At 46.5% G+C, this 23,725-nt stretch overlaps 1 protein-coding gene across 1 annotated transcript; it reads right to left on the bottom strand.

Moving 5' to 3' along the window:
- Positions 1-9,233: 9,233 nt before the first annotated feature.
- Positions 9,234-23,722, bottom strand: Mlc1 (Myosin light chain alkali). Its single transcript, XM_089547969.1, has 6 exons — positions 23,597-23,722; positions 23,470-23,497; positions 17,121-17,261; positions 16,167-16,334; positions 13,947-14,033; positions 9,234-9,780 (listed from the first exon to the last, which is right to left on the bottom strand). The coding sequence occupies exons 1-6, from the start codon at positions 23,597-23,599 to the stop codon at positions 9,725-9,727; spliced, it is 483 nt and encodes a 160-aa protein (XP_089404095.1). The 5' UTR covers positions 23,600-23,722; the 3' UTR covers positions 9,234-9,724.
- Between the last annotated feature and the right edge of the window lie 3 nt (positions 23,723-23,725).

Here is a 23,725-nt window from a genome sequence, read left to right as displayed (position 1 = left end):
AAGGAGCGAAAAGGGTGTAAAGTTGTCCTCTAGCGCACTCCCTGTTGCAGAGAGAGTGCGCTAGAGGACAACTTTACACCTCTTTTACTCCCATATAGGCGTATTCTTGTCTAGAGCGTACACTCTAAACAGAAAGGAGCGAAAAGGGTGTAAAGTTGTCCTCTAGCGCACTCCCTGTTGTAGAGAGAGTGCGCTAGAGGACAACTTTACACCTCTTTTACTCCCATATAGGCGTATTATTGTCTAGAGCGTACACTCTAAACAGAAAGGAGCGAAAAGGGTGTAAAGTTGTCCTCTAGCGCACTCCCTGTTGCAGAGAGAGTGCGCTAGAGGACAACTTTACACCTCTTTTACTCCCATATAGGCGTATTCTTGTCTAGAGCGTACACTCTAAACAGAAAGGAGCGAAAAGGGTGTAAAGTTGTCCTCTAGCGCACTCCCTGTTGTAGAGAGAGTGCGCTAGAGGACAACTTTACACCTCTTTTACTCCCATATAGGCGTATTCTTGTCTAGAGCGTACACTCTAAACAGAAAGGAGCGAAAAGGGTGTAAAGTTGTCCTCTAGCGCACTCCCTGTTGCAGAGAGAGTGCGCTAGAGGACAACTTTACACCTCTTTTACTCCCATATAGGCGTATTATTGTCTATAGCGTACACTCTAAACAGAAAGGAGCGAAAAGGGTGTAAAGTTGTCCTCTAGCGCACTCCCTGTTGTAGAGAGAGTGCGCTAGAGGACAACTTTACACCTCTTTTACTCCCATATAGGCGTATTATTGTCTAGAGCGTACACTCTAAACAGAAAGGAGCGAAAAGGGTGTAAAGTTGTCCTCTAGCGCACTCCCTGTTGCAGAGAGAGTGCGCTAGAGGACAACTTTACACCTCTTTTACTCCCATATAGGCGTATTCTTGTCTAGAGCGTACACTCTAAACAGAAAGGAGCGAAAAGGGTGTAAAGTTGTCCTCTAGCGCACTCCCTGTTGTAGAGAGAGTGCGCTAGAGGACAACTTTACACCTCTTTTACTCCCATATAGGCGTATTCTTGTCTAGAGCGTACACTCTAAACAGAAAGGAGCAAAAAGGGTGTAAAGTTGTCCTCTAGCGCACTCCCTGTTGTAGAGAGAGTGCGCTAGAGGACAACTTTACACCTCTTTTACTCCCATATAGGCGTATTCTTGTCTAGAGCGTACACTCTAAACAGAAAGGAGCAAAAAGGGTGTAAAGTTGTCCTCTAGCGCACTCCCTGTTGTAGAGAGAGTGCGCTAGAGGACAACTTTACACCTCTTTTACTCCCATATAGGCGTATTCTTGTCTAGAGCGTACACTCTAAACAGAAAGGAGCAAAAAGGGTGTAAAGTTGTCCTCTAGCGCACTCCCTGTTGTAGAGAGAGTGCGCTAGAGGACAACTTTACACCTCTTTTACTCCCATATAGGCGTATTCTTGTCTAGAGCGTACACTCTAAACAGAAAGGAGCAAAAAGGGTGTAAAGTTGTCCTCTAGCGCACTCCCTGTTGTAGAGAGAGTGCGCTAGAGGACAACTTTACACCTCTTTTACTCCCATATAGGCGTATTCTTGTCTAGAGCGTACACTCTAAACAGAAAGGAGCAAAAAGGGTGTAAAGTTGTCCTCTAGCGCACTCCCTGTTGCAGAGAGAGTGCGCTAGAGGACAACTTTACACCTCTTTTACTCCCATATAGGCGTATTATTGTCTAGAGCGTACACTCTAAACAGAAAGGAGCAAAAAGGGTGTAAAGTTGTCCTCTAGCGCACACGCTTTAAGAAAGGGTGTGCGCTAGAGGACAACTTTACACTCTTTTACTCCCATATAGGCGTATTCTTGTCTAGAGCGTACACTCTAAACAGAAAGGAGCAAAAAGGGTGTAAAGTTGTCCTCTAGCGCACACGCTTTAAGAAAGGGTGTGCGCTAGAGGACAACTTTACACCTCTTTTACTCCCATATAGGCGTATTCTTGTCTAGAGCGTACACTCTAAACAGAAAGGAGCAAAAAGGGTGTAAAGTTGTCCTCTAGCGCACTCCCTGTTGTAGAGAGAGTGCGCTAGAGGACAACTTTACACCTCTTTTACTCCCATATAGGCGTATTCTTGTCTAGAGCGTACACTCTAAACAGAAAGGAGCAAAAAGGGTGTAAAGTTGTCCTCTAGCGCACACGCTTTAAGAAAGGGTGTGCGCTAGAGGACAACTTTACACCTCTTTTACTCCCATATAGGCGTATTCTTGTCTAGAGCGTACACTCTAAACAGAAAGGAGCAAAAAGGGTGTAAAGTTGTCCTCTAGCGCACTCCCTGTTGTAGAGAGAGTGCGCTAGAGGACAACTTTACACCTCTTTTACTCCCATATAGGCGTATTCTTGTCTAGAGCGTACACTCTAAACAGAAAGGAGCAAAAAGGGTGTAAAGTCCTCTAGCGCACTCCCTGTTGTAGAGAGAGTGCGCTAGAGGACAACTTTACACCTCTTTTACTCCCATATAGGCGTATTCTTGTCTAGAGCGTAAACTCTAAACAGAAAGGAGCAAAAAGGGTGTAAAGTTGTCCTCTAGCGCACTCCCTGTTGTAGAGAGAGTGCGCTAGAGGACAACTTTACACCTCTTTTACTCCCATATAGGCGTATTCTTGTCTAGAGCGTACACTCTAAACAGAAAGGAGCAAAAAGGGTGTAAAGTTGTCCTCTAGCGCACTCCCTGTTGTAGAGAGAGTGCGCTAGAGGACAACTTTACACCTCTTTTACTCCCATATAGGCGTATTCTTGTCTAGAGCGTACACTCTAAACAGAAAGGAGCAAAAAGGGTGTAAAGTTGTCCTCTAGCGCACTCCCTGTTGCAGAGAGAGTGCGCTAGAGGACAACTTTACACCTCTTTTACTCCCATATAGGCGTATTCTTGTCTAGAGCGTACACTCTAAACAGAAAGGAGCAAAAAGGGTGTAAAGTTGTCCTCTAGCGCACACGCTTTAAGAAAGGGTGTGCGCTAGAGGACAACTTTACACTCTTTTACTCCCATATAGGCGTATTCTTGTCTAGAGCGTACACTCTAAACAGAAAGGAGCAAAAAGGGTGTAAAGTTGTCCTCTAGCGCACACGCTTTAAGAAAGGGTGTGCGCTAGAGGAGAACTTTTTTTTTAAGATACGATAAGAATTTATTGAGCACAAAACGGTTACATAAATTCAGTATACAGGCGAGGGTCCCAAAGTCAAGCGACTGTCACGGGACCCCCGGTAGATTAATACTAACTTGATTAAAAAACAAGCAGCATCACAGACAGGTACAATTAGCAGTAAGAACAATGGTATTTTAAATAAGTAACATTTATATAATGAGAATGAAATAGATTAGCAGGGCAAAAACAAACAGACAAGCAAAACCAGAATAACAACCCACTATAAATAATATTGAACAAAAATACAGCGTTCTGAAAAGACATATAAAGAAACAATTGAGAATACAAGGATACAGTTGTCAAGAAACAAAAAACAAAGTAGAAATTTCTAGCAAATAATTAAGTACAAGAATTTTCTAAAGGGAATAGAAGCAGTTCACTCCACATTTTGCTGCAAAAGAAAACTTTTTAAATACGATTTAAACATAGACAAAGACATAGGCGATTTTAAACTCGGGGGTAAATTATTCCACAGGGAAATGCATGAGAAATGAGAATGACGTTTTCGATAATTAGTAAAAACTTGGGGAAGCAAAAAATTTTTTTGAGCCGCAAATCTCGTAGGGTTACAATTTTTCAAAAAGCATTTGTCGATAAATTCAAAAGAAAGTGCATTGTTCATTAATCTAAAAAACATGATGGCTAGGTTGTAATCAAATAAATTTCTAACGGATAAGATATTATATTGACGAAGCAAAGGGATAGCAGTAACAAAGTATGAACTGCGGGTAATGATACGAATAGCCTGATTTTGAATGTGCTGGATAGAGTGTAAATGACAGTTGTAAGTGTTCCCCCATACTACAATGCCGTAATTAATGTGAGCGTGAATAAAAGCAAAGTAAAGTGATAAGAGTGCTGATGATGGGAAAAAATGACGAGCCTTAATTAATGCACGAATTCCAAATGCAGTTTTTTTCTTCACATGGTCCAAATGATGATGAAATTTCAGTTGAGAATCGAGTTGAATACCAAGGAAAGTCACGTTGTCGCAAGGGGAAATAGAAGTACTCTTTTACTCCCATATAGGCGTATTCTTGTCTAGAGCGTACACTCTAAACAGAAAGGAGCAAAAAGGGTGTAAAGTTGTCCTCTAGCGCACACGCTTTAAGAAAGGGTGTGCGCTAGAGGACAACTTTACACTCTTTTACTCCCATATAGGCGTATTCTTGTCTAGAGCGTACACTCTAAACAGAAAGGAGTAAAAAGGGTGTAAAGTTGTCCTCTAGCGCACACGCTTTAAGAAAGGGTGTGCGCTAGAGGACAACTTTACACTCTTTTACTCCCATATAGGCGTATTCTTGTCTAGAGCGTACACTCTAAACAGAAAGGAGCAAAAGGGTGTAAAGTTGTCCTCTAGCGCACACGCTTTAAGAAAGGGTGTGCGCTAGAGGACAACTTTACACTCTTTTACTCCCATATAGGCGTATTCTTGTCTAGAGCGTACACTCTAAACAGAAAGGAGCAAAAAGGGTGTAAAGTTGTCCTCTAGCGCACACGCTTTAAGAAAGGGTGTGCGCTAGAGGACAACTTTACACTCTTTTACTCCCATATAGGCGTATTGTCTAAAGCGTACACTCTAAACAGAAAGGAGTAAAAAGGGTGTAAAGTTGTCCTCTAGCGCACACGCTTTAAGAAAGGGTGTGCGCTAGAGGACAACTTTACACTCTTTTACTCCCATTAGGCGTATTCTTGTCTAGAGCGTACACTCTAAACAGAAAGGAGCAAAAAGGGTGTAAAGTTGTCCTCTAGCGCACACGCTTTAAGAAAGGGTGTGCGCTAGAGGACAACTTTACACTCCTTTACTCCCATATAGGCGTATTCTTGTCTAGAGCGTACACTCTAAACAGAAAGGAGCAAAAAGGGTGTAAAGTTGTCCTCTAGCGCACACGCTTTAAGAAAGGGTGTGCGCTAGAGGACAACTTTACACTCTTTTACTCCCATATAGGCGTATTCTTGTCTAGAGCGTACACTCTAAACAGAAAGGAGCAAAAAGGGTGTAAAGTTGTCCTCTAGCGCACACGCTTTAAGAAAGGGTGTGCGCTAGAGGACAACTTTACACTCTTTTACTCCCATATAGGCGTATTCTTGTCTAGAGCGTACACTCTAAACAGAAAGGAGCAAAAAGGGTGTAAAGTTGTCCTCTAGCGCACACGCTTTAAGAAAGGGTGTGCGCTAGAGGACAACTTTACACTCTTTTACTCCCATATAGGCGTATTCTTGTCTAGAGCGTACACTCTAAACAGAAAGGAGCAAAAAGGGTGTAAAGTTGTCCTCTAGCGCACACGCTTTAAAAAAGGGTGTGCACTAGAGGACAACTTTACACTCTTTTACTCCCATATAGGCGTATTCATGTTTAGAGTGGCATATTGTCCGCGTCTACCGCGGCGCTGGGTAAGCAACTGAACATACGTATAGCAAACCCCCCAGCCAGACTTTCTCGCAGCCGGCGTCCAGTAAACCGCTATGCGTGCACGCTAATACGTCCCCGTTATGCTAAAAGCCTCATTTCTCTCTTTAGCTCCCTCGTACGGCACAACCAAGGGTAAGACTGCTGCCCGAAAGAAACGCATTGCACCACACAATCCGATTTGAACTTGGCGCCTTCGAGGCGGCTCTCGCTGCACATTGCGGCCGAGTGCGCGAGAAGGCGCGACAGTACTTGCCACCAATGCGACCGTTCTTTTTGCTCCATATACTCTTGGTACGCGTAGCAGCGCTCAGTGAGAAGGGCAAACGGGCGCCAGACAAGGAACCGATAAGCGCGAAATACGACAACGCGTATGTGTTTGCGTGCGCTCGCTTCTTCCTTGTCTTGCATCCGTCTCTGCGCTGCTCGCCGACTGAAGAAGTTCCGGCTGAACTGTCTGCGTTATTCTGTTCGTTCCGCGTTTCTTGGTACTGTTTGAAAACAGTTGTGTCTGGGATGCGCGCTACTCTGACAAGATATGCCATTGTCTGTTTTGTTTCACGACCCCCGCGATGAAAATAACTGCAAGGGCTGTAACATAATTTTTCAGAGAACACCCAAAGTCACGACTGACAAGATACAGATGTACAGTCTTTGTCAAAAGCAACCAGGCTGCACGTTTTTCTTCTCAGTCTTATATTAAAGCTAATATGCCAGCCCTAAAGCTCTAAATCTATGTATGGTAAGAAAAACCCCTGTTCTCGCCTTCAAAGAACTTTTTGATTCTTAGGGAAGCCGTGAGGGCTCTGTTATGCGAGTGAGAGGCAAACCATGGAGCCTGGTTACTTTTGACAAAGACTGTACATTTTACAAGCATTAAAATTTGCGAACGTTACATCCTTGCTTGAGCCTACTCAAAACGCAATTGCACTCGAGGTTGCATAACGTAACATGGCATTTTCATGACGCAATCCGTAGTGCGTGACCAAACTGAAAAGGCAAGCCCAGCTTTCTTGGACATCATTTTTAATTGTGAGGCAAATGTGGAACACTGGAAGGTGCTGTCATGAACATAATTGTGACGAATAAGTCGAAGCTGGTAATTTTTTCCCTTCGGGGAATCCACCTTATTCGCAAGGCCGCTCTGCGCAATTCTCCTTCAGATCCACTGGTTGGAAAAAAAAAGCGCCAGCTCGTACTGCTCATGCGCAGTTCATGTTACTGACATGCGCATACGACAGATGGTGGCAGCTGGCAAGCACACAATTGCCACTTCGCAGGCGCGGCTGGCTCTTCATGGAACCAGGTCGCGCCTGCGTCTTACACGTGAGTTTGTTTTCAACCAGTACCAGACGAATTTTCGCCACTTCCCAGAGGACGCCACTTCTTGTGAAAAAGGCGGATTATTCAACAACAATATCTCAAGCGCTTAGGTCACGATTTCCAAGAAAATCCATGGCAATTATTGTGAGTACTGTTGTACTCGAGCCCACATTCCGCTGGCCTCCCTGGAAATCAGCGCCGTGCGCTCGCCGTCGCGCAAAGCAAGCCCGGACTCTCATCGGGCATGTCGCGGCTTGCAGCATGAGTCATCCTGGCTCGCCGGCGCAGACCCTTCCTCCTCCTCCTCACTAGCGTCGGCTCGAGACTCATACGACGCTTCGCCGGCAGATGCATACCTTCAACGTCCGAGCTCCTCTCGACCATTCGTCCAATTCGAACGGTGGCCAGTGGCATGGCCTGATTGGAGGGTTCAAACGGCGGCTATAAAAACAGAGCCGCGCTGAGCCGGAGCAGCATACGGGTAGCAGACGAGACAGCACGCAAGAGAGACGCTTTCCTGGGTGTCGCCCGACTCCTTTGTGCTAGTCCGTTGTGCTCTTGGCCCTTGTACCTATTATGTAGAGCCCTTGTACATACTGTACATGAACATCTGTTGACTCACCGTCGCCTCGACCGTTTCTTCGCTCAGCTCTGCGCAACAGCGGCAGCAGGCTGAGATGCTCCAGTCCCAACAGCGGTGACCAGGCTCAGAGGCCAATTCCTAACAGTGGTGGCAGCGGTGGGATGTCCCAATCCCAACCGTACACAAGCATGAATGCAGGAGCAGGCAGCAAGGCTTCGTCGTCAATCCCCAACATGTCCGCATACGATGGCGGTGTTACCACGATGAAATCTTTACTCAGGCAGTTGCAATTCTGCATGTTTCATTTATTACTGCTTTTACAATATGCCAGCACTTCACTTTATGATCATTTTTTTTTTAAATCTTCACTTCCAGATTGGCTAGAGCAGCGCAAAATCAACTCCTGACATACACTTAGCTGGTAAAAAATCAACCATCGCGTTTATACAAGCTATGAATGTTATGGCTCTGGCCAGGGAGGACCGTCCTATGGTCTCTTCTGGGGTCCGTGAATTCCCGTTGCAGAAAAAGAAATCCGTTCGGTTCAGTGCAACGCGATGACGAAGCTCGTTCGGTGGAGTAGCAACTTTCTAATCATTACTCTCTGGCGTCGCCTGAGTGTAACACATCTATCTCCATCATCATTTAGGCTAGTTGGCACGGATTAACGGTGCGAAAAAGAAATGCACCCAAACTTAAAGGGACAGGTCTACAATAACGTCTACACGGGTTTTCTAAAACGAAAACTTGTAAACAGTGTCCGTACAACAATAAATTTCAGCAGCACAGGCATCTGGGCTTCTTGGTGCAGATCCGTTATGGCAGAGAACCGCGCGCTTAAACTCACAGCACTTGTGTCACCTTTAACCTGTTCAGTATGTGGGTACTTGCTCACAGGTGACTGCGCAAGAGAAAAAAAAAGGTCAGTGCTTGAGGCCTGGATGGGGGGAGCACGAGGCATAAGAGTAAAGGCAAGGAGGTTAACCGGAAGAATGATCCGTTTGCTACCCTACACGGGGGGAAGGGGGTGAGGGGATAAAAAAAAAGAAAGAGAAAGGAGAGTAACAGAAAATGAAATCACAGTGAAAGTCAGCGTTCGTTAAGCCACAGCCTATCATGCAGGCCAGAGGTTCGCAAGGAGCGGTGTAGTGCCTTGGAGGTCTTCGATCACCGCCGACGATCGCCGCGGCCAGTGGCCGAGAATCTTCATTTCCGTCAGTGGGCGAGGATCTAGACGCTCCAGCGCAGCCCATAAAAGTGGCGGGGTGGTTCAGCGCGCGTAGCCCCGGTTGGCAGCGGTTGGCAGAGGGGAAAATGTGACGCGTATGCTTCGCAATGCTTTTGGCCTTAGACGGGAATAATAATGATGTTGATGATGATGCACTTCTATGGCACAAGGGCACCTGTAGCCAAAGAGCACCATAGAACGAACAAGATGTTTTCGCCTTCTCAGGGCGGGGTCAAAGACCCATTTCCCAAGCATTGCACCCTATAGAAGCCGAGCACTTGGTCAGGAGAAAGCTTGTACCCCTTGTATTACCGGTGGGTAGCCGGCGGCACTGGGGATCGAACTCCACACCTCCCGCGAGCGACACGGGAAGAATGGTGGTAAAGGGAAAGGAAGATATAAGGCTAGGGGAGCGGGCTGTGGAAAGTTCAGCCACAGCGCGGCGCTCAAGCACACAAGTTTCAACATCACAGCATTGCTGTAGTGAGTGAATTAAAGTGACGCAGAGAGGGCAGGGTATATTACAAGAGAGTGCGCACCACGTCTTTTTTATTTTCCAAAAGGGCGTATAGAATCTAAGGCGCGTTTCTTCTGTCTGGGGATTTTTATTTGTACATGCCCGATATGTTGCGTATCGTTGTTCCAATTGCAATCGAAATTGAGACCCGGGGCGTCAGTGGCTCTCTCAGCACATTTCCCTTCGTTGGGTGATCACTTCGCGCTCCCGACCACCGCGGCGTCTCGGGCGAGTCGCCGAAGGGACCAGTGACGTTCGCGAACCCGGCCAATCAGAGGAGAGGAGAGGTGAGCAAAGATCAGGGCGGCCATGACACTTTTCGGCAGACGCCTTCAGCTGCCGCTTAACAGCCGTTGTGTCGGCGAGGTGGCGACAGTAGCTCTCGGTTTGTCGGGCAGTGGAGACGGCGAGCTAGTCGCCGCCGACGTGGACGGAAACAGACGGGTCGAACGAAGAGAAGCAGAGAGGAGATGGCGCGGCTGGCTCGTTCTTTACTTGTCCTTCTGCTCCTCGGGGAATGGTCCAGCCAGAACGTTCTTGATGAACACTGCGAAAGACGCGGCAAGGATTAGGCAGACTGGCATCACAGTGTCTGGTTCCTACACTCTGAACAGAAAAAATTAAAAAGGGAGTAAAAATGGAGTAGTGTCCTCTAGTACACTCCCTGAGCTAGAGTACAGCTTATTCCCTTTTTGCTCCTAGTGCACTAGTAGGGTTTACTCCTTTTTTACTCCCATATAGGCGTATTCGTGTTTAGAGTGTAAGTGGTTTCAGCATAGACAAAGATTTTTTTTCCCGTGACCGAACGGAGACCGCCAGCGGTCGGATATCCGTTAACGCTGCTTCGTGCTGCTTTCTAACTGTGTGGGCCTGCGCAGCAGTTTGCTCCTCGAATAGTTCGTTTTAGCATGGTGAGTTTGTAACATCGGGCATCGCTTAAATGTTGACAGGCATCGATTTGGGAATTAAACAGTAACCTTTACGTACTAATTCAAGGTGTATGTGCACAACAATGGTTGCCACCAATTTTGGTTATCCGTTTAGCTCATTGATGGCTTCGAGTGTAACTCTGAGTTCTCTTGCTGCCCGCTGGACCTTTTGAGAGCGTAAGCTCTACTTCACAAAAAGCTGCAAAAGCCGCGGCAGCGCAAATAGATCAGCTTCGCTGGCCTCTGCACGACAGCACTGTGCCATCGCCGCAGCCCATCGCGCCTTGTGATGATGATGATGATGTCCTCGGGCTGAATTGTGTTGAACAGCAACACACTCTCGCGCTGTGCATTGCACGTCGTCGTCTACATCAACTAATACTACTATCAAACTAATACCATAACCAGACGTGCCGCGCCCATGAAGATTACTACCGTGTGATTACTATCATATTAAACAAGCTAAACCGAGATAAACTAAGCAAAACAGATCTTCCTGTCGACAACTTCGGTTTAGCTATACGTTAAAACACTACCATTTGAAATTCGCCGCGCCGATGAAAAAAGACTAAAGAGAAGGGGTCAGAACAGGCAAAATGGGGAGGTTTATCAGGTCATACTTCAGTTGCTGCCTGGACGGAGATGTAAAGTGTGCAATTTCTAATGAAGAATGTGTGCAAAATAAAATCACGTTTTTGCTACAACATTTTAGGGGGGTTTTAACGTCCCAAAGCGACTCAGGCTATGAGGTACGCCGTAGTGAAGAGCTCCGGAAATTTAGACCACCTGGGGTTCTTTAACGTGCACTGACATTGCACCGTACATGGGCCACTAGAATTTCGCCTCCATCGAAATTCAACCCCCGCGGGAGGGATCGAACCCGCGTCTCTCAGGACAGCAGCCGAGTGCCATGACCACTGAGCCACCGCGGCGGCTTCCTACAACAATTCGTCGTACGAGTGACTACAACCAAATCTAAACAACCTAAACCAAGATAAACCGAGCAAAAAAGAACTTTCGTCGACAACTTCGGTTTAACTACGTTAAAACCCTAACAACTTTTTCTATCACGCGATGCTTGTGTATTTCTGAATGAAGTTCGGTTTATAATCAATGACTTGTTTGTTTATTGTCGTAGTTACTTCTGTAGGATAATGAAGCGGGGAAAAGCGCCTCATTGCTGGTCTTACCAAGTCGCTTGCACAATGCTCCAAGCAACGATAAGCCGTTACGCAAGCTAACGAGCTGGAATAACAAAGTAGCGTCTGAAAGTCTTCTTGCTAAATAGAAAGGGCTCTCACTTTAAACCCTCACTTCTATCGCTATCACGTGATTCTGAAACTTCTGCATCATGTATACCAGTGTTTCCGGATAAGGCGCACAGTGGAAATCAAGAAAGTGTCTACGTTTGCCCATCTAACTGCGAAAAAGACTTAAGGAAGAGTACGTTTAAACCAAGCACAGAAAAATACGAAGAGGGCAGCGGTAGGCCTCGCCACTGAAAACGCGTCGTGCGTAGCGATTGGGAATAATGCCCTGCCAGCCGCTTCGACGTCACGACCGCGGACCAAGGCGTTCATTAATCACGACCACAAGGATGCCAACCCCCCCCCCCCCCCCCCCCCCCCTGCCTCCCCCCGCACACACACACACACCCTCGCCTGTCTCTCAAGGACACCTGTTTACGCCCGTAGGGTGTTTAACGTACGCTGGCGCCGCTCACTGTGTCCAACTTTGTGTGCGCATCTGGTTTCCTTGGTTACCATTTTGATCGGTCTGCCGAAATGAGGTGCACTATGCCGACCTTGGTGATGAAGATCTATAATAATTGATTGCAGTGCCATCGATCTGTAAAAGGTGCGCTAAATATTAAATCAGCATCTGGCAGCTTGGGCTGAACAAATCCTTCTGAGCATGCATCAAGGAGGCTACTGATTTGACTTTTTTTTTTTTTGCACGTAAATCGCACGGACTAATGGAGGTGTCACGACGTCGTTTCGCTTAAACACGTTATATAAATGCGTACGTTAACTTGACACGCATTGTGGAAAAGGCCCGCAAATAGCGAAAATATATTTTCTTGCCAATAACGACAGCGAAGCTTTCTTTTTTATTCTCTAAGTGCAGAACAAGTCTTTTACTATATTTGGTTTCCGAGTTTCTTTTTCGCGACATTCATTCTTCATTGTAATGTGGGTGAGACTGCGAGAAAAATACGTAGGCGCAATGTACATTGCGAACTACAGTTCTGGTCAGAGGTCCCCAGGACACAAGGTTGGCGTTTTAGCAATATAGTCGAGCCCTTAAAATACCAAGGTCCTCAGGGAGGGGAAAGGGATAAAGACGAGGCTCATCCTCCCTCCAGACACCCTGAGCTCGGAGGCTGTCGTAAGTGCACCACTACAAGCGTCAAAAGCGGTTCGTATACGGCCTGAGGACATTCTACCGACCCTGTACATGCTATATAACATAAGAGGAATTTAACGAAGCCCAACATGGTGCATTCATTTTTTTTTCGGGCGCAACAAAATGTGCGTGCATATCGAAAGTAATCACTGAAGAAGTTAATCACCTCATTTTTTTTACGCTACCAACTCGTTAAGTGGAACGAAATCAACAACTATTTACATGAACGCTCTACATTCGCGATGAAATGCGCAGGAGAGGCGAAACGTGCGAGGACGCTTCGAATTTTACCTCGAATAATAACAAGACGCTGAGGGCATATCTGAGCCTGCGTGCCACATAAGCAGAGAAAAAAATACACTGCAAATGGATCCGCGTGGTTCTGCAGGAAGTGTACCGGATTCCCTTCTTTTGTCGATAGCGTCCATAAGCGCGAGGTAACTGTTCGATTGTCTTCAAATATTTATCCTGAATGGTATTTGGACCGAGACAGGCCCACATTTTGCTTGTGGTATTCGCATGTGGTAATTTGCTTGTGGTATTCGTCACAAGCAAATTTCGTGTGATATTAAAACACGAAGAACATGAAAACAGAGGCTGCCACTCACGTAACACAAATCCTGTATGATTTAGAAACAAAGGAGTCGCAGAAGTGTAGCAGTATTTTTTTTTATAATTAAAAGAGTGTTTTAAGAAGCCTGCTGACGGAACGCGTGTCCTTAAAAAATGGCTAAATAAATTATTCTTTAAAGGGGGCGCTACCTCGCTAAAGAGTGAACTTTTGAACAGCTTGCTCTATTGCATTGAAACTTACGGGTCTAGTTTGTTTCATTGCTGGGGCCACCTCTGCCGAATTTCATTATTCTGTTGAGGAGTTTTCCTGAACACTGGAGCTATGAAAATACACTGGGGTGATTTTCAATCCCGCGAATCTATTTTTTCTCATTTCTTATTTCTTTCAGTAAACTATCAGCTCAGGAAACCGACTGTTCCAATATTGCTTGATAATACTAATACTCAACAATAGATTTCCTAAGAAAGCATAGGACCCTTGTTATATAGGTTCATAACGTTCTTCATACGTATTATAGAATAATTAAATTTGGCAGAGATTGTCCCAGCAGTAATATAAACTAACTGCGCAAGTTTGATTGAAATACAGCAAGGGGTTCACATGTTCACTCTATAGGATAGTGTCACGCCTCAAAGCACAGAGGAACAACGAATTATGCCCCCGAAAGGAACACTGAATAGAACTTAGCGTCAACATTCACCTGTATTGTGTCAAGGAATATAGACCTAAGGAGTGTAATTAATGGATTCTGCGGTTCTTCACAAAGCCTTAAGCCTTTAACATACTATCAGCAAGCATACTTACCTTCGTACTTGATGAACCCATCTTCGTCGACTGTGCCTGCGCAAGCCTGCATGATCTCGTCCACTTCGGCGTCAGTCAACCGCTCGCCTGCGAAAAACAACCGAAAAAATGTTTACTACAAATAGTGAAGCTTGAAAGAAGGAGCGTTTTTATATTTTATTATCGCAAAGGCACGTTGTCTTTGACCCAATGTCCTACCCTGAGATGGTTTGAGCTCTATACGTCCGCACGGTGTGGTGGATGTAAAGGGGTTAATCTTTTTGTAAGAACCATCCTCCTATTGTCTCCGCGTACTGAACAAAGTCGCGCTCCAGCATAGTTGGGAAGGTAGGGCGATATGCTTATCGCACCGCATAGACCAAACCACATTCGCATGCTCTAGTCCACGGTCCACGCTACAAACTAAAGCCTCGTTCTTGTCTGCGATTAAAGGAGAGCCTTTATATGTTTAATACAATTAAATTCGATTTTATCGCATACCAAAGAAATAAAGATACACTCAATGCCGTAGAATGCTAGCTGCACATTAGGTGAATATGCAGCATTAGAAATGAAGAGACGGTATCAGTACTGGGGAATCTGTTGTTCGCAGCGCCAAAAATAACTGGTTATCAGGAGATGAAAGGCGCGGTACTGCCTCATTTCTCGGAGGGCACCTCAACCGCGTTGTGACGGAAGGGAGGGGGGTGGGAGCGAAAGAAGAAAATGGCAAAGAGTTGCCGTAGTGGAAAAGCTCCGCAATAATTTCGACCATCTGGTGACATTTAATTAGCACTGAAATCGCACAACACACGGGCGCCTTTTGCGTTTCGCCTCCATCGAAACGTGGCCGCCGCGGCTGGGTTCGCACTTGGGTACTCTAGCTCAGCAGCCGAGCACTCTAACCACTGAGCCACCGCGGCGGATCATCACGTACCGAACCAATTTTGATTCTAATTTTACCTGCCTAAGTGTCAGTGACATTGGTGTGCTGTTTTAATAGGCTTCTCCACACGAACGGTCTCCACACGAACGGTGCTTGAGCAGTGTATTAACAGTGAGATATCTGTATACTAATCGACAAGTGAATCAAGGAGGTGAACGGGCAAAAGGTGGAAAAAAAAATCCCACTTCAAACGGCGTTAAAGGGCCCCTGAAATGGTTCGCACCGAGGCAAAAAGAGGTAGTAGACTCGTACGTACTGAATCACACATTATTCTCCCGCAAAGTTTTCGGTCTAGGTTATGTAGCACCAGAGATATCAGCAATTAAAAACGGCCTCGTTTCGTTTTCTCTCTCAACTCATTCAACGGAGCGAGAAAGAAAAATCTAAATATTTCAGGCTGTGACTACGCTCCGCCCACGAATACACCAGACGCGCCACTGTCTCCAGCCGGCCGTCCCTCCCCCCCTTCCCCTCTCCTTCGCTTGCACTCTTAATCCCGGTATCACATGAACTGTCGTGGTTCCACCTAAGTTCAAGTTAAAGCTTATGTGTCATATATTTCATCTGGAACGAGGCTCGGTTCGGATTTTTAAGCGCGACACACACTGTTGCAGCCCTTTTTCCTCTTTATAAGTGGAACTTCAGTGGAGCACGTTCATGTTGCTGGAACAGCCAGCTCGTCGTTTTTTCTCGAAACACTTATGTGGAACACGTTCCAGTTACTTCATGGCGCGCTGCAGATATGCGTCGCATTTTCTGGCGAGCCAATAGCAGCCTCTCAAAACTGACGTCATACGAGCCACTTGACGTCGCGTGGCAGAATTCACACGCGAGACCGGCACCGAACGGTCACCGCGAGGCGTATGAGTGAGAAATTTTTTTAATGATTTGTAACTTATCGGCTCACTTTTGAGGACCTGTACGCGGCGTGAATGCAGACCGGCCTTTGCTCTTCATAATACACTCATTTTATAGCCAATTTCAAAAACGTTTCATGGACCCTTTAAGCTTTGTATACCAGCACGATCCAAAGACTATAAGTATACAATGTATTAAGAAGTTTGCGGGGATACAGTGGCCGCAACTGGCAAAATACAGGGTTAATTGGAGAGACATGGGAGAGGTCTTTGCCCTGCAGTGGGTGTAGTCAGGCTGATGATGATGATGATGATACAATGTACCCATGTCCGCAGAGAAATGCCAGACTTTACGCTGTCGGGCGTTAGCTGCCACAGAGGGTTCGGATAGAGACTAATGTGTCTTCCACCGGTTTTTAGGGAATAGAGGACACGCACCCAGGGAGAGCAGGACGTGCGCCAGCTCAGCCTCGAGCATCTGTCCGTTCTCGGCCTTGTCGTAGACCTTGAGACCCTCGAGGAAGTCGGCGTGTGTGCCCATATCCTTGTCCTTCTTGATCTGGCTGTAGATGGGAAGGAACTCCTCCAGGGTGATCTTCTTCTCACCTGCGTGGGGAGAGAGCAACACAGTGCAGGCCTTGAACGCAACCTTCAAGTTCCTGAAATACTGATTATCCAAGCTGAAGAGTTTCTCCAGTACAGAAGTCGGCCCAACTTCGCAGTTTGCTCCGCTCCTAATATTTCCACCACCCCCGGGGGCGCATTTAAGGGACGTTTCTTGAAAGGGCGCTTGAGGGGGAAGGGGGGGAGGGGGGTATTTTTACAACGCATTTCTTGAACTTTTAGTCGCGAAAAGGGCGGAGGGGGAATATGTTTTCGATTAAAATCTCTCTTACGAGGAGGGACCATCCCCTTTCTTTAATTTAGTCCCTAATCATTGCGAGCCTTTGATGATAAATTGCGTTTTCGGAACAGTTCAAATAAACGTACTGTTACTTCAGTAATTTCTGGCAAACTGACATGTCATCTAAATCTGTGCCAAGTAGCGAGCATTAATCAGTCTTCCACATCTCGGTTCAACGATGGGAAGACATCGCGACTCGTTTATCCGACTAAATTAGCACTCTGACTGTTGACAAAAAATTACTCAAGCAAAATTTGTTGCCTGGCTAGTTGGTACATATTTTGTAACGAGTAAGGCGCAACAAAAGACCAACACAGGCGTCTTCTGTTGCGCTTTACTCGTTACAAGAAACATGAGACAAGGCGCCTCATAACACGAGAGTGCTGACGGTCAAACAATGATGTTATTCCTCAACGCTAAGCCTTTCACCGGCGATGCGTCAAAGCTCGTGCGCGGCTGAAGCGACATTACGTATACGCGCGCATTACCTTTCTTGGCGCAGCCTCCGTTCTTCTCGACTGTGGCGTTGGTGGGGCGCAGGTCGAGGGACCTCAGCAGGGATCCCAGGTCGGCGCAGTCCACCTTGCCCTCGGCGCACATGTCGTAGATCTCGAAGTGCTCCCGAGCCTCTGCGCACGCATTTTTTTCTTTGTTATTTAACTGAAATCCACGGAGTTATTGAGCTCGGAGCGGTAAGAGCCAGAAAAAGAGGTGAGGTCGAAAGATGTGCTGTTGCATACAATCTGGCCGCGGCTTGCGCAAGAGGGAACTAATTGGCGGCCAATCACAGTGACGAAAATGTTGTTGTTGAGAATTATGATCATAAGATATAGTTACGCGCAACAATGCCGGTGAGCGTATAAAGATGCTCGCAAAGGATGCACGGCCAAGCAGGGCTTCTACTGCAGGGTGTCAAGAGAGGCTTGTTCATGTGCAGTGTACCGTATTTGCCAAAAGTTACCGGGCTTGCTTCTCAGTCGTATAGGGAAGCACTTATGCCGCCCCTCAAGCTCTAAATCTCTGCAAGGTAAGGAGAACCATTGTGCTCACCTGTCAAAACCTTTCGATTTTTATGCAAGCCGTAAGGGCACCGCTATGCGAGTGAGGAGCAAACCAGGAAGCATGGTTACTTTTACCAAATACGGTACGGAGTTATAAAGCGCAAAGAAAAAAAACAGAGGTTGTGCTTGTGACGTACACGTGAACGTGTGAAGGCTTGTTATCTATCCTGTGCTCAGTAAAATTACAATGTCCGTCTACCTGGACGTGTCTATTGTGTGACACCTTTCGGAATGCTTCAGTTTGCACATACCTACCACTGTCGTTCTCCTGCAGAAACTACACATCGGCGCTCTTGCCTGTTTGACTGGCAACGACGGCTGTTCGGCGCTCTCCAAGTAACGTGCGAGAAATCAGATTACTGAAACTAAAAATAAAGCCCAGAGATTTTAATATTTCAATTGTACTGAGAAAGCTTCTTTTGTTCATCTTTTAAATTTGAAGTTATAATAAATCATAAGACAGTGCGGCACGTCAGTAGCAGAGACAGAACCCATGGGCAAAGGCCGTTCCTTTCCTCCCATTCCGTGGCTGTACAAGAGCACAATCTATCCTTTATACGAGAAATATTAAGCGTCAATCCTGGAGTACGTTAGGGGGAAGGGGGGGGGGGGCATTTGGTATTTCGTAGCTTTATTCACTCAGCAAACCCATCAATTTCTCCCACTTGCCCGGAATTCATGTGCAGCTATACAACAAGAGGTTGCATATGCAGTTGGGAAATCTGCTGAGTCTGAGCTCGTGTCTGGCCTTAATGACTCACAAGCTCATGGTATACTGACCATGAGAGGTCTCAGATCGTACAGGCACCTCAAATAACAAAACTACGACTGTGGATCAGATTAGTTTTATCTCCGACGTTTTACGAGAGCCCGCGCTTTTTTTTTTTTTAGTCAGTGTGTTTTCTTATATGTGCATCAGCGCCAACTCGGAAGCGGAGTCGGCTTTCTGAACACTTATCGAGCTTTGCTGAGAGAGGAGGGCCAGGCGTGCAGCATAGCGAGCGACCTTTTCTGTGGTCTGAATGCAAGATCTCTGTGGAGCCTTGCCAGCTCACTGACTACGTCCGTCGGTGACGCCGCTAGCTCTGCCAATGAAAACATTGCATGTATGCCAAGGATTTTAGCTAAAAACCCCAGTCTGGGCGAGCGCATAAAGATCTGGATAAGAGGACGTGAGAGGCGCCGCATGCAATTTGGGGCGGTATCCGTACGGTCTAAAGCGTGTCTGAATTTGGGCGGGGGCTGCGGTAAGATGAAAGCGGAAAACTGTGCATTACTCTCTGTGCGGTTGAGTTCAGTTTGGCGAGTGGCGGGAAGGGGGCGAGTGGGGGGCGGGTGGAGGACGGGGGGGCTACAACTTCATCACTGTTATCCTGTCGTCGCTGCTCCGAACGGCCTACATGTGAAAAGAGATTCCACAAAATACATAACACCAGAGCTACACGGCATACCGGACGGCTACACATGCGGCTCAACATTCACCGACGCCGAGTAACGACAAACGAGTAAAAAAACGAAAGACGCGAGGGAAAGAGCGTATGGTCGCGATAGGAAGGAGGCGCGAAGGCGGCGTTGCTGAACCAGCGGCCCAGGCAGGCAGGCCACGGGCCGCGCAGCCTTAAATGGCCCTGGCCGCCGCGGCGCTCATCGCAGCGGAGTTGGCCCCAGCGTCGGCGGCAGACGCGACGTCGGAGCCTGGCGCGCCTCCCGAAATAGGAACCGGGCTCCCGTTGCCTGCTCGGGCGGCGCCCAGGCCCGACGCCAAATTTAGGGGGCCCCTGCCCCCCTCCGACAAAAGGCCGAGTCCTCCTCCGGAGCAGCGGCGGCGGGCAAAAGCCATCTTGGGCGCCGACAGCGGAATCTGTCCGGTCACGCCTTCCCGTTCGGGAACGCGAAGCGGCGAGACGCGTCTTACGTTCACTCGCGTTACGAGATGAACACAAAAACTTTCATTTTTGTTGTTATTTTTGCAGTTGTTTACCGCTCTTTTCAAGGGATTAGCAAATACGATCCAGAAGAAGAATGCTTCTGCAAGACCTCTGCCCGGACCGTCGGCTAACACTGCATATATAGCAGTGGTTCAAGACAAGTGGACGACGAGATCAGTTGCCCGGCGACAAACTTGCGCTATGTACCATTGTTTCATTCGTACCGCCGCTTCTTTCAAATCATCTCGCTATCCGAGGGAACGTATGTCACTTCGTTCTGTAGCCTCCTGATCGGTTTTAGCGAAGTATCGCTTATATCGAATAGTTCGTCGTTGCGTTGAGTTCATTGTGGTGATAGTGGACTGCACTCCTCTGAAGACACGTACTGCTAATTTAGGCTCCGCATTACGAAGCCCTCCCCTTTCTCTCACTGATTTTTTTTCGTTTGACTGCGAGAGCGGGTGTTACAGCAGCCTCATATCCCATGGCACTTGTTCCAACATGGAACTCTCGGCTTGCACCTTATGTGCCGCGACAAATGAACATTCCATCGTGCTGGAGTCTTACCGCACGAAAAAGAAACTGCGGGCACTCTGCGTGACCTTCAGATAGCACATACTTTTATTAGACTCCACGGGACCATAAAATCGCTACTCTAGTGGGCGCTGCTTGTGTGCAAATGTTTTTGTTCTTTTGGAAAGCTACGGTACTAGTTTAGAGCGCTGCTTCCGAGCGGCTTTAACTCACATTTCTTCTCACAAACAGAGGCAGATCTGTGAATGTCGCCGGACACAGACTGAACCGGCACACGATAAGTTAATTTTTGAGCAAGAGTATGATGCAGGCATGGCCATTTTCCTGTATTCTCGAGTGATTAGCAAGGAAACAAAAGCCAGAAGACGTTACAGTGCTCAAATATGTCTGACATATGGACTCTTTTTATGTTTACACTGATTCCTTTTAACATCACCGAGTGGTATATTATTAGCGAACGCAAGTGCAGTCCCATACAACAACCTGCTTGCAAAGGCAAAAATACTGGTTACAACCGACATATTATACGTCAAAACCGTATCAAACATCAAGGTGCAAAGCAAAGCAAGGACTCGCTTTTCACAGCCAGTCAGTAATAATGAAAACAACGTTGATAGAGTTTATCTTATACGTTCATGCTATAAAAGCACACGGGTCCGCGTCAACTTATATAGTAGGCTTGCTGACGGTTTATCACAGCAGCCGATGTTTGAGACAATGCAGTCAATGCGAGTTTTGCAAAAGCAAGAAGCAAAACAGCAAGAAGCTTATTTTTCTTTCCTGCGTTCCTGTACAACAGGGATCAACCTTACAGCTGATCTGTTTTGTGGATACCACCCCATTAACAAGTTAGCGCATACAATTTGATGAGTTTGTAGGCGCGTATTAAAAGATTCGAATCTGACACCTTCTGAATGGATGAATGCGGGTCCTCGGATTTATACTTCTTTATATTTCTTTCGTCGAGCGCCTTAACAAGATCGCAGGAATTATTTCAGATACGTTTTTTAATGCCTGCACACTTAAACAAACCTATGACACATCTAAGAGAACAGGGTCTCCGCGATTGGGCTGTGACGACGATAATTAGGGGTACTACGAATTCCCGACACCCTGTGAGCAACTGAACAACGTAACGTGTTATTCACCAACGTATACGAGCAAGACAAGAAACTTATTCCGTTCCTGACACTGTGCGTCTAATGCACTCTTCGTTCTTTTTCATGGAGGAAGAAGCATTTTAGTATTTCTTGACCATAACTGCTCGAAACAGTATATTAAGAGTGTTAGAAGTCAATTCTCGGCCGACGCATAATTTTCGTGAAGCAAATCGTCAAGAGTGTTAAACAGAAACAGATTTATCAGGCAATAAACCTTAATGCACTGATCATGTCGCGTCACGTCGAACCCATGCTCATTTAAATGTGGGCGTTTTGATGAAATAGGCAGTTTTCAAATCAGCAGACGTATGCTCATCCAGTTCAACCTTTCACAAGTATGTAATCAGTGACAAATCTTCCACACCGTTTGTCGGAAATTGTCGTATGGATCGGAACACGAGGCACGGAGGAGGAGCTAGAGAAGTACCCATAAATGCCATGCACTCTTTTACTCAAATACTTGCGATATTATAAGCAACAAGTCCCTTTCCCTCATTCTGAGTTAGCATTTTCTTATTTTTTGCAGCACTATACCATCTTGCTCCGCGGTCTATCAAATTCCGAAAACGTAAACTATACTGGAAGCACGCCATACATGGTACTGCACGAGCGAAAAGCACGTACAAAACTGAAACTCAGTTTTAGTCCACTTATTCCGCGGTCTTGGTTTAGCTGCCGGTGTTAGGACCTCCAAAATCTTAGCAGTTGAGGCTGCGTTGCTGGGGTGAACCGTGACCCCTAACATGGCGGCAAGGACGTCTGACTCAACGGCTGCCGTATATGCTTTTAAGAGACATCCAACTGTACTGACTTCGACACTATTATCAAAAATAGTTTATCTTTCATAAAATAGTGACACAAATGCTAACGCTGTCCTGAAGGTTCAAGTGTCAGTGCGATGGGGTCGCCCGCCCCGCACCCTTCGTGTTAGCTGTGGCCTAGAAAGGAGCACTAACATCCAGGCCGACTCATCAGTTACGCTTGCGCTTTACTAGCGAGAGCAAAGGCACCTCCTATTACATTTTTTTTTGTACATTCAAGCGCACAAAAAAAATGTGGAAATCATTTTAGCCTCCTGCTCAGGGACTCCTCTGTACATGATCCAACAGGACGGATTACATAACATGGCATCGATCAGGAGCGCATTGCATGCGCTTGTTATAAAAATAGAATAACTATGCACGCAACGATGGTCAAAGGTTCAATAATCTTGAATAATCCTGAACGGTTAGAGGGTGGAAACGCTCCAGTCTTTCTTAATTATTTCCAAACGGCGCTCTAGCACGCAGTCTGTGTACACCTGTTGCCGGTGCTATTCGTATAATCCAGCGTGTTAGCCATAACTGGTCCTTAATTCTGCATGCATCGAAATTTACAAGCCCCCTCTTGGAATTTATCACACGTAGGGTTATTTTTAGTCTAATTACCCGTGCAGCAAAGCACGTGCTGGGGTAAGTGCCTTTGCTACCGTTTGGTGAAGATAAGCGTTTTTTTTTTTTTTTTAAACATACGCGTCGACGCACCAGAGTCTATTTAGAGTTAAAAGGGCTGTCATCCTTCACAAAGCATATACCGCTGAAAATTAGGTTTTGTGACGATGTGAAAATGTGTAACACTGAGCACGTTTGCTAGCCAGTAATTTTGCGTTAGAAAGCAGCTTTCAAAATTCCGCAGAGCTTAGATTTTTAAACAAGTCGTTAAATACAGCTTAACAATGGTGCACACCAGTAATGTTTAGCGAAACATTTAAAGAAAAGTGTTCTATGATAGGATCCGGGTATCGAATAACCGAAACAAATCTATATTTAGGCTGTCTTCTTGCGGGACAATCTAGGAGCGCACTCAAAACGTTCTTTAAAAGCAGCATAATATCTTTTGAGATTTTGCTCATTCAAGGGCAGGTGTAAAAGCCGTGTAGCTTTCTCGAGAAATTTTTGCACAACTTCTTTCCTGTTGCCTCAAAAGCCGGCCGCTTTTCTACTGGTTGCAGCGACTTATCCATGAACTCCCACCTGAGAATATCTTTTAGCTGCGCCATAGAACTGCCACATTAAACAGGCCGACTTATTCATTCACAACGTTTGCACGTAATTTTCCTTTCGCACTGCACTTGCATTAGCAACGGAAAACGTGAAGAAAAATGCAGCTACTCACGTTCGACTTCATTGGGCTTGAGGTCCGCCTGAAATCGGAGAAAAAAAATGCCGAGAAGTTAGGCTTGTTGCCGCTAGCAGCGGAGTGTCGGAGTATCCAAATCTCGGGCAGAAATGCAGGGACGCACCATTTTGTTCTTCTGGGTGTTCCTACAAGAGGATGCTCCTCGTCCCGGTCCGGATCGCGAAGTGATGTGGAAGAGCAAACTTTAGAGTTGCTTATATGGTCCGCCGCGCGGCGGCGCCACCGGCGCGGT

The sequence above is a fragment of the Amblyomma mixtum genome, chromosome 6 (genome assembly GCF_055824585.1).
Source record: "Amblyomma mixtum isolate Tamu chromosome 6, ASM5582458v1, whole genome shotgun sequence".
NCBI lineage: Eukaryota > Metazoa > Arthropoda > Arachnida > Ixodida > Ixodidae > Amblyomma > Amblyomma mixtum.
Note: the sequence above shows the minus strand (reverse complement) of the source record. Positions and strands in the feature narration are given on the sequence as shown.

Excerpts from the sequence above, each read along its gene's own strand:
- Mlc1 (XM_089547969.1), bottom strand. Across the intron at positions 16,335-17,120 it reads CGGAGGCTGCGCCAAGAAAG|GTGAGAAGAAGATCACCCTG; the intron begins GTAATGCGCGCG and ends CTCCCCACGCAG. Across the intron at positions 14,034-16,166 it reads GCACGTCCTGCTCTCCCTGG|GCGAGCGGTTGACTGACGCC; the intron begins GTGCGTGTCCTC and ends TGTTTTTCGCAG.